The sequence below is a fragment of the Pygoscelis adeliae genome, unplaced genomic scaffold, assembly GCF_000699105.1.
Source record: "Pygoscelis adeliae isolate BGI_AS28 unplaced genomic scaffold, ASM69910v1 Scaffold389, whole genome shotgun sequence".
Lineage (NCBI taxonomy): Eukaryota > Metazoa > Chordata > Aves > Sphenisciformes > Spheniscidae > Pygoscelis > Pygoscelis adeliae.
The window spans coordinates 367,649-379,370 of NW_008825568.1; the positions used below are offsets into that span (position 1 = coordinate 367,649).

An 11,722-nucleotide genomic window follows, 5' to 3' on the forward strand; every position below is an offset into this window, starting at 1 on the left:
GGTCCTTTTCTGCTGGGCAGCTTTCCAGCCACTCTTCCCCAAGCCTGTAGCGCTGCATGGGGTTGTTGTGGCCGAAGTGCAGGACCCAGCACTTGGCCTTGTTGAATCTCATACAGTTGGCCTGGGCCCATCGATCCAGCCTGTCCAGGTCCCTCTGCAGAGCCTTCCTACCCTCCAGCAGATCAACACTGCCGCCCAACTTGGTGTCGTCTGCAAACTTACTGAGGGTGCACTCGATCCCCTCGTCCAGATCATTGATAAAGATATTGAACAAGACCGGCCCCAAAACTGAGCCCTGGGGAACACCGCTCGTGACCGGCCGCCAACTGGATTGAACTCCATTCACCACAACTCTCTGGGCCCGGCCGTCCAGCCAGTTTTTTACCCAGCAAAGAGTACACCTGTCTAAGCCGTGAGCCACCAATTGCTTACCTATGTCCTGGAGAATAAACAAGTGCAGGCTCAAATTAAGGTGTTGCAAAGCAGATGAGAGTTTTATAAGGTGAGAAGTAGCGTGAAGGGGGGCGGACGCCTCATGCCTGAGGTGGAAGTTTTTTACCTGGCCTTCTGTATGTAAATTCAGAGAGCGGTTAATGCTCAATTTAGAGTCCAGCTGATGCTTGTGGAAGTAACAGTTTACCAAACTAACTCAGCATGGCTCATCTCTCATAGGTCAGGTTAGACAGTGGTACTTATTTTTGGTCTTCTTCAGTAGAAGAATATACCCTGAAGATATAAAAATTACTGCCAATCATGTGGCAGACTAGATTTTCACACCCTTCCGTAGCTGTGCTGATTTGCAACCATAACGACAAGAAGTGAGAATGAACGACGAGGGTAAAGATTAGATGACAGTTCCAAGATGGATGGAACCAGTGAAAAGCAGAGGATTCTCATGCTTTCAATTTCTATTAGGTTGCTGTACAGTTTTCAAGGCAACTTTTCTATCCTTGCAAAAGCCCTGACTTAAGGCTTTTTATGAGCAAGTCTGAAGTACAGTAAATCCCATAATACTATAATTTTCTCCAGCATCTTGTACTTTGTAACTTTGGGGATTTCAGAAGTGAAGATTTAATTTTTTTAAGTTTTATTGTAATGAATTTAAAAAGTACACTTCAGCAGCTTGCATGGGTTTATTATGTAAAGACCATACAGTGACTATCAGGCAGGTGATAACAGAACAAATTTCTTGCTTGAATAACTCCTTTGAGTTTATTTCAAGGAGCCCTTTAAAGGTGTGGGATGGCCAATGCAATCCTACAGAGGACTCTAGCGTAAAACTTCCAGGGCAGAGCAACTGATAACTTGATTCCAAAACTGAACAGAACTGCAAACTTTATCAAAACAGTGCACAAATCTCCTGTTGGTGCCTAGTTTTTCTAGAGACATGGCTGACCATACGTAGAGCACAGGAGTTTTGGAAGAATTAGTGGATGCCTAGACAGGTGAGCAGAATACATGGCCTCCAGCACAGGGCAGGTACCACATATCTTAAAAATTAAACAGGATATCCTGTATCTAGGCTGATATCTAGAGAGGGCTTTGGACCCAAATGGGAGTGCAGAGACGAAGGATGGATGGTTATTATCCATCTATCTGGAGGCTATCTGGAGGAAGCAGAATTTAACGGCTTGGCAGGATATGACTGGAGTGGACAAGAAAGCAGAGGAAAGTAGTGTGGGACAGAGAGACAGGAATAACAAGTAATGGTGGTCATACAACTGTTTAGAAAGAAGCTGGAGAAAAGTCAGGAAGCATAAATGCTGAGGACCATCAGTCAGTGGATTTGTTCCACCTTTCTACCTGTTGATGCTGGTTTTGAAAATTGGGCAATCAGCCCATTCTGTGTCTAGGTTCCTTGTTCCTCGGGGACGTGCAAATTCTCAAGATACTGTCGTTTAACAATCAGGGCTCTTGAAACATGCTGAATGCAACCATCTGCTAGCGCTTCCCTAAACAAAATGTCACTCCTGTGCTATGTTTAGTCTTCTCTGGTGGAATTTCAAGTCTGGGAGCAACCTTCCAACCTTTGATAGCAATGCGAGGCAACAGCTGAGAAGAAAAAAGTTCTGAAGTATACTAATAATGACAAACTGTTTAATATATTTGGACCTTTTACAAGGTAGCAAGGTACTCATTTTGTCTTAATTTTATGACAAAATCTGTCAATATTTTGCCCTTTCAAAGCTGGGGAAATGGTGATCCTAGCAAGCTACAGCCAAAGCAAGATAAAAAGCAGTTTGGGTTTGAAATCCCATTTCAGAATCCTTTTGAACAAGATGCACAGCTCTCCAATCTGTGTACTTCCATTTTGTCGGGCCTTTCTTTATATCCATTCCTAACTACTGCTTAAGGTTTTGGAAATGCATAAAGGCCTGTGGGTGCATTGAAGTGTATCTCTGTAGAATTAATTGCGAGTGTTTGGTTGCATCTTTGAAAACCTACTCCTTAACCGATATCTGTCCTGCAGTTTCTTTCTTGACTATGTACGGAGTCCTGATATGCATCTGTATCTCCTATTTGTTTTGTTACCTGAAATACAATGGAGAAGGCAACTACATTCAGGACTTCATTCTACTTACCACATTTCCACAACCCTTGGGGTCCCTGCCAAGACCATGACTTCCACTAGATACTACCAGGCAAATCTGACCTCTAAATACAAATGTGTTTACATCTGTTACTCTTCCAAGAAAGGTATGCAAATCTGTCTAGAAGCCGCAACTGTCCATTCTGCAGTTAAATAATGTGATTTAAAAACTGTTAGTAGGACATACTTTGCTTTCTTCATGAGAAGTTTTTCCGACTCGGGATAGTGCACTAAGATTTCATTGAGTGTTTTCTTGTCCAGAATGAAAAGGTTGGCAAAACCATGAGCAACCACGTCGGCAGTTCTTCGATTTCCTCCACCTGCAGCTAATAAGCTGGAATGAAAATAAACATCATCAGTCTGATCGTTACTTGCCCTCGTGAGGAATCTCTTTGCTGGTTCTCCATTAAAGTCATCGTAAAGCTCACTTACGTACCCTGATGTTCTGTAAAGTCCCTTTGCAGTTGGGGTTAGAAATATTGTCTTGCCTCAGGAAGGCAAATTGTCGCTACTGGTCAGGCGTATGTAGATGCTAAGGACTGTGAAAGTCTTGCTAGATAGAGACATTTCTCCCAAGAGACACCCACTGCAAGGACTGCGTTTGTTTTAGTCCTCGTGTGAACTTGGCATTTCCTCAATTTTATTGTTGAAAATTATTTATATCAGAAATAGAGCAGCACAAGTCCGTTATTTTTGAAAGAGTTATTTACAATGAATGACTGATTCTCCCAGAATTTTAATTGTCCTGAGTGAATAACTTCTGTGGGACTCTGGTTTTCAGTTTTCTCACATACCACATCTCACGTTTGAATGTTGGCAAGTTGAATGATATGGATTAGGAAGGTCTTTCAAGCTGACAGTTACAAATGTGTCCGCTAGAAAAAGAAGGCTATTTTGTTTTGAAAATAAAGCCTTAGACCAGTTTAGCAAGCACCAGCTGGCCATAGGAGGGCTATCCACATAAAAATTAGATGTTGTACAAATAAAAATTAAATTGTTCATCTTGCATTAAGCAAATGAAATTAAGAAACTTCACTTCTCAGCTGTGGTAATAAGCAAGAGAAGTTGCATTTTGCTCTTAGGACTAAAATTGCTTTATCACTGTATTCAAGGAGATCTACCCTAAAATTTGTCCCTTAAATATTTCCCAGTGAGTTAATATTTTTAGAGAATACTTAGTAATCTCTAAATTTAAAAGTTATTAATAAAGGATAGTCTGGACCCCATAAAACATGATTTAATACTTATCCAAAATATTAATCAAGGATATATAAATATTGGTTGTAATATTAAATACATTTGTAGAACATATTTATAAATATTAGATCATACAGATAACGTTATATTTTATTTATAAAGGATAGTATGAGACCTCTGCAACTGTGTGTACAAGGCTATTTTTACACACTTACACACACACACACACAGAGTGTTTTTCTGCAACCCAAGATAGCAATCAATATATGAACTGAAGCTGAAAATGCAGTATATCATCTTCTTTTTAAACAATTCTGTACAATTCCTCAGATAGAATAAAATTATTTGCACAATAAGAAAAGCAACTAAAGAAAATTGCAAACAGCTTTTGAGTTCTGATGAGAATCACTTCTCAACAACTCATTGAACAATCATTTTCAGGCTTTCCTAACAGAAAGCTCATTTTATCGAGGCAGACTAGGACTAAAGGGATCAACTTTTTCATTATGGTGATGATGTGAGGTGAATTTTACAAGTAAGGCAATCCTTGCCCAAACAGAATCTTCTTTGACTAAGGACAGCGTTATGGACTTCATCATTGAATCTGTTTTGGCTAGTGTGCTAAGAGTTATGTGATAGACCAAATTTAAAAAAATAACTACATTTGCCTTGCAATGGTTCTTGGTAACGTAATATCTATATTAATAGAGAAATTTGCTTTTTTTACCTTACATTTTTTACTCCAGTTTTTAGCCTGAAATGCTGTAATATTAGTATGAGATGATAACTTTTGAATTCTTATGCTGGCAAATTTAATTTAGAGGTATAAAGTTGTCAGAGTGATGACTCAGCTGATCTCTTTAGGAAGCTGCTGTTCATTGAAATTAGCAAGTTGATCCAGGGAATGGTGTGCGTATCAGCTGAACATGCAGGGTTGTGCCGGCTCAGCTCGGCACCTATGTGCTTATGGAGGGAACTGGTAAGTCAGGAAAGGGAAACAGGTCTGGATCTTGCTTCTGAGCAGGATGTCAAACACCTAAGGGCAGAGCTCATTGAAAAGCAGCAGCTGCCTCTTTGTGGGAAATCCTGGGCCAAAGTGGAAAATGTAATCTTTCACAAAGATAAATACTCCCTTTAATTTTTATTTTTTTAAATAAAAGTTAAAGTTACAAAACAGCTGAAAGGCTAAAGACGAGATCAAACATTTAGAGATCTTCCTGTCAAAAATTTACATATAATGGAGAAATATTTTTATTTTTCCAGAATTACCATTTTCTGTTAAGAAATTGTTCTAGTGAAATAACAGTAAATGGATGAATGAGGACATCTGGCTTAAAGTGTAAATTTCTCTGGGCTAATGAAGTGTTGTGTTATAGTTGAATTTCTCTCTTTCCCAATTGTCTGTGCAGACAGGCTCTCATTAAGGCAGCAATCTGTTTGCCTGTGATTCTGAGATTATTTTGCTTCCCCAAACTGATATTATCTATACAGGAAGGTAGTAATGAGTGGAAGATGTTAATTGGAAGGCAACTCCTATTTCTTAATCTGTTTCTGTAATAATTTTCAAGGATGAAATAGGAAAAGGACTTGTTTGACATTAGTCTTGCATTAGCCTTCTAGTATAATTCAGGGAAATTTTTTGAAATAAACGTTTTTTCTTTTCTTCAACTCCTTTGCCCTCAGAGACTTTTTAAGCATCATTTACATGCATTTTGAACAGAGTGAAATTAAATAGCAAGTGTCTTATAAATCATGCAGTTAAGCCACTCGGAATGAAGCTGACATATTGCTCTAAACAAATCTTGAATCAGAAATCAGAAGGAAATCAGCCTGATATGAGGTGATAACCATACTATGAATACTGAGGGGAAAACTTGGTTGTGCTAAGTGAAGCAATATTTCATCCATTAAAGAATATTTTTTTTTCATTTTCTACTGCTTCTTCAGTATTCAGAAGACCTTGACAAAACTTAGAGAGGCACTATACAAACTCATTATTTTGTAACACTTCGCCACAAGGAAGAGGATAAATCTCTACCAATACACTTAGTGCTTCATATCTTTGCTTTTCTTCAATTTTGGAGATGTCTGCCGGTTGCTGTGCATTTTCTCCTTGAGCTTATCCATTGCCTGTCATTTATATGCAAATTATGTGTGTCTGAACTGGTGTGCTGCCGCAGCAGGTCAATGATGAATAAAACAAGACTAGAAGCATAGGGTTATAGCATTGCTGAGGGTTTTACTGGCCATATTGGCAATGATGTGAAGAGTAACACATACTGGGAAATGAATCTTTAAAGGCCGTTGTGTAGTTCTCATGTGGAAACAAGTGCTCACCTGTATTAGATCAAAAGTTTGAACATCCCTTCCTTGTTTTAAAACCAATCATTATCATTTCTCAGTTTAAAAAATAAAGTCCTCGCTCCAAGTACAAGACTAATAAATGATTGAAAACTATGTGCAGATTACATATCTGGGCTGCTGTAGCTTTTTCTTTTATTTTTTCATTATTCAGCCCTTACTGAAAATCAGTGCATTCTCAGCCTTTCCACATAACTTACGACACAGCATTTTGTTTTGAGGCTTTGCTCAGGTATTATATTGTCGCACAGAGAAATAACTTTCAAGTAACCTTCTCCCAAATAGCTGATATAATTTCACTGTCCCACTCAATGAAAAAGGTCTGTGTCTATGGGGTATATCAGGTGTTTTCCACTTGAGGTCTAAGCAAGTTCTGTACGCATGTCACTGGATAAACGGGAATGTTTCCCCTACCACAAAGGGAGACACAAAAAGAAGATAAATGTAAACCTGGCACAGAGCTGATTACCGCTTTTCAAAAGGCAGATTAAAGCTACCAGCAAGAGGATTAACAATAGCAGGAAGGCAGCTGGAAGAAATCAAGAATCCAGTTTATCACAAGCAGCAGCACATGTATTTTATTACTTTTCCTCAGGCCAACCTCAGCAGGGGATGCAGTGCCTAAAATCTAGCACTTGGTTGGCTAATTGGGGAACATGGCCCATAAGAGTTAATGGATTTTGCATAGCAACCACATGGAGAATATAAAAACCATTTGTAACCACCTGAGAAAAATCTTGTCCTCCAGATAAACTCATACCCAAAAATCTGGTCTGTCAGCCTTTTTCTTGTTTTGTATGCTCTTAAACAAATACATTTTCAAATGTGGATGCCTGATTTTTGGCAACTTAATCCCTACTTCAGCTCCTAAATGAACCAGGCTTATTTGCTATTTTAGATTTTTTATCTCCTTTGTTGGAAATTAATTATCATTTTTACCATCTGCTGTGTAAGGACACCTAGTCTCACTATACAGGCAATAAAATGCATTTGGTCCTGCTGTATTGCAGACCTCAGAACAGGAAGATGTGTTATATCTGAAGGAGAAATCTGTCTGTATATCCCCGTGTACATTGGCCAAAACACTGGTCTCAGACCTTGCAAGATTAGTCTCTGATGTTTCACTTAGATTTTCCTTCACTTACCTGCATCTCCTTGCTCAGTGTCATCTTGGTTGATCGTACCAACTTTCCAGCCTCCCTGTGGTAGCTGTCATGCTTACCACAGAGAAGTTAAACAACCATTGATTATTTGACCAGTTCTAAAGAAAGTGTTAAAAATAGCAATGGACCTACCTGATCTCCCCAAATACAGCTCCTGCTCTTAGTGTAACCAGGACTTTTGTACCATCAGGGCCTCCAAGGACTTGAACTTCACCCTGTTTAATGATGTACATCTCTCTGCCAATCTCTCCCTGGGCACACAAACACAAAAAGATCCAATGTTTTAGCAGGGAAGTGTTTTTTTGTTAGAATAATCTGACAAACTATTCTTTAAATATCATTCCACTTTCTCATAAACAAGTTTACCGGTATTAAGGAGAAATAAATGCGCTACTGTCCCTAGCACTGAGCACAAGCACAAGGACTGACTTTAGCAGATCTAATTGTGATGTGGAACAATATTTGAACAGGAGTAAGACCATCCAGGCCAGCTTGGAAAAAGAAGACTAGATAATAATCAGCATTGTAGCAATCATTTCCATCAACTATTCTGGTGGAAACTAAAGTACTTCAGCAGCATATTTAATAACAGAGAAGTGCAAAAAAAGCCTATGCTCCATGGTCTAAAAAGCTTCAGTTTTTACACTATTCTTTCTAATCATCACTCACCTAATTTAAAAGGAAAATAAGAATAAACAATCATTCAAAACTTTGTCTACTTTCATGTAATCACTGGATGGTTTAAGAGATTATTAGTTTATTTATTATCCTTCGCATGATGTACTAGGATTCAAAGCATGACTTCAGTATACACAATAAAAAGCAGGCAAACTGGAGTAATATAATGGACTTCACAAACATGATTATAACAGTCCTCACAACATCTCAGGCAAATAAATATTTTTCTACTCATGCAGCTGGAGTAACTGAGGCAAAGCAGCAGTTTCATTTTAAAAGTGAAAAGGCAACAGCAACGAAGCCAGAAATGAAAATGTAAGGCTTGCACTTCTTATCCCTTCACTTGCACCTCCAAGCCGGCATGTCGGAGCCTCCTTGGAAAAGTACAATGAGGCCAACATACATATCCAAGGAGGAGGTAGTTGCAACAGGGTTTTATTCCCTACTACATGTTACAGCATTAATAGGATTATGATGGTTGTTGGCCACGTAGTAGATCTATACAGGTGAGTGGCCTTTTAGCTCTGAATCAAGCTGGAATAAAATGATACTTCAAATCCATCCTTTTTGAGAACAGTTTGCATCTGACTGCAGGATCAAGACCTTGAATCTGTTACCGTCACTTATTATCTCTGTTGTGGCAGAGTCCCAGCCGCAGTCTAAGATCCTTTCATGCTCTGCATTGTACAAGAAAACACACCAAACTACTCTTCCACCCTTCCTAGCCAACAGAAATTCTAGGATTGGTCTTTGAAGGGACATACCTGATCCTTCAGTGCATTCACAAATGTTTAACTTCCTACACTGTGGAGTCAGTGGGACTAACTCAGCGTTTGGGAAGAGGATCGTATGCTTAACTCTTGGAGGGATGAGGACCTTAGTGAAGATCCTGGACCAGAACTGCTGAAGACAAGTTAAGGGGTTCTGATGGTCACTTCTGGGTGTGGCATGAACTGTGGGTCACTTGCCAGAACAGTTACAGTACTGATACTTCACCCTCCCCCATGCTTTAATTACATCCAACACTGCCTACGAGTATGTTTACATGCCTTTTGAAAAAAGACTTGGGTTCACTTGGTCAGAAGCTGAGCTACCTACCTGCATTACTATAAGGCCATGTTTGAGCCAAAATGCTAAGAGAAGATAGACGGCTTTGCTAAGGGACAGTGTGACAGCATTCAGCTGGAAGTCTGGAGATGGCTCAGAGCTGTGAGTGAAGGTAGAGCAAGATCAGATCCTGCTGTAAGGAGCGGTATGGGATGCAGTGTATTTTCTACATTCTTGGATAATTCCACTTAAGAGTTTCTGAATACACAAATGAAGCACATGCAGAGCATCATAGATTGAGATCTCCAGGCTACGTTTATATGTATATATGTATAAAAAAATTAAGCTTGCTCCATTTTAAATATTAAAACTTCATGATGTATCATTAGATAAGCCATATTTACATTAAGTACTTTCTCATATTACTATAATGTTATGGTTTATATTGTAAGTAATAAAATCCATATTGTCTTGTTCTAGATTGAAACTTGAAGCGCATTTGTTATTACTACACAGAGTACCTTAATTACTTTTATGCTGTCTAATTCACTCAGGATTAATTGTATTTAAAGGACACTGTTGACCGATATCTGAACTCTTTTTCTTAAATACATACTATAATCATTATTTGAAAGAGACAACAATGCTCACCTTTTTGCAGACAAAGTCACCAGGTAAATATACAATGGATTTCAACCTTAGCAGCATGTCATATATCATCTGGGTATCGCACCCCTGTTAAAATAGTTAGAATCAATTGCTCTATTAATTCAGTAACACAAGTGATTATTAGTGCTTACACTGGGCAGCAAAACCCAACAACACATGAATGATCCAGGGATTCATGAGTGGAATGCAAACTCAGAACATCATAAGGATCAGCTTTTAGGGCAGAGAAAAGACTGAAAGAATTGTAATTTCAGATACTTATAAAATTCCCTTTAAGTTGAACATCTCTTCAATTTTTAAAAAGTAACGTTCTGTACATCTAAATTTGGTGTGGAAGCTCAGTTAGTGCTATGTTCACAGCTTTATGGGTCTCTTACATGATTTTTTTTTTACTGATCCAGGGGAGAAAAAAACCAGATCATGTCAAATGTTGGTATGAATCTATGAATTCCATGTCTTCAGCAAATGTGGCAGAAACCGTGAAGATATGTAAAGTTTATACAGAGATATCATGTGATTTTTTTTGTGATTATCCTAACAAACAAATTAGTGTTAAGGTTACTGTATGTCAAGACTACTTCTAAAAATGCAGTGTATCCTTGGTTTTGTTGTCAAAAATCCAGTCTTAAGTACCACATTTAAATTGAATTTCTGGAAAACTATCATGATAACAAAAAAAAAGCTCCTTTGCACAAAAAGTTACTAAAAAGTAGCATTCACTACATCAAACTTATGTTGCCAGAACACATAGCATTAGTGATCTCTCAGGCAGTGCTAGGTGGTATACAACAAGGCAAGGTGAACTGTATTAAAAATTACATTCTTCTATGTCTGACTCCTGAGATTAGTTATACTCTGAAATCACTTACAGTCTGACCATATGTCATCATATGGTGACCACGACACCATAACATCAGCTTTAATATGTTGATACAACAGGACTGTGTCTTAATCTCATTTGCTTTTTTTTTTAATCTCTGCTTTGACACAAAAATTTCAGAGGCAGGCACTTGGCTTTATCCTGACATGTCTCCATTGACCAAAATATTTCTTAGACCTATTTCGCCTTGCATATTGACAAACATTGTTAAGTATTACAAGATGTACAAAACAAGGTTTCTGTCTCAGGAATACCACACATTTCTGCATTCTCCTGTAAAACTACTTGCTTTGAATAAGTCAACTTTATTGACAATGGCAAAGTTCACATCAATTGCAATGGCTAATTGCATTTTGGTTGGCATCTGCTCCAGTAATTCTGATTCATCTGTAAAAGAAAAAAAAAAGCAAACTCTGTTAGAAAGTATAAAAGAAGAATGAAAGAATGTCCATAAAAATAAGTATTGTACAGAAAAATAACTTAATGGAGCTATTCTAGCATTTATGAGTTCAAATGAGGAAGCTGCTAATATGCTTTTACTAAGAAAGTAGTACTTTCTTAGTAGAACTCAAAGAGTTGCGGTCAATGGCTCGATGTCCAAGTGGAGACCAGTGATGAGTGGCGTTCCTCAGGGGTTGGTATTGAGACTGGCGCTGTTTAACATCTTTGTTGGCAACATGGACAGTGGGATCGAGTGTGCCCTCAGCAAGTTTGCCAATGACACCAAGCTGTGTGGTGTGGTCGACATGCCGGAGGGAAGGGATGCCATCCAGAGGGACCCTGACAGGCTTGAGAGGTGGGCCCATGCGAACCTTATGATGTTCAACAAGGCCAAGTGCAAGGTCCTGCACACGGGTTGGGCAATCCCAAGCATAAATACAGGTTGGGTGGAGAATGGATTGAAAGCAGCCCTGAGGAGAAGGAATTGGGGGTGTTGGTTGATGAGAAGCTCAAAATGACCTGGCAATGTGCGTTTGCAGTCCAGAAGGCCAACCGTATCCTGGGCTGCATCAAAAGCAGCGTGACCAGCAGATCGAGGGAGGTGATTCTGCCCCTCTACTCCGCTCTGGTGAGACCACACCTGGAGTACTGTGTTTAGCCCTGGGGCCCCCAACATAAGAAGGACATGGACCTGTT

At 39.0% G+C, this 11,722-nt stretch overlaps 1 protein-coding gene across 1 annotated transcript in view; it reads right to left on the bottom strand.

Moving 5' to 3' along the window:
• CNGB3 (cyclic nucleotide gated channel beta 3) overlaps positions 1–11,722 on the bottom strand; it is a 39,537-nt gene that overhangs the window by 3,781 nt on the left and 24,034 nt on the right. The window contains 4 exon segments of the mRNA XM_009332525.1: positions 2,778–2,924; positions 7,444–7,562; positions 9,688–9,771; positions 10,875–10,972. Of these exon segments, the coding sequence (XP_009330800.1) occupies positions 2,778–2,924; positions 7,444–7,562; positions 9,688–9,771; positions 10,875–10,972 (448 nt within the window).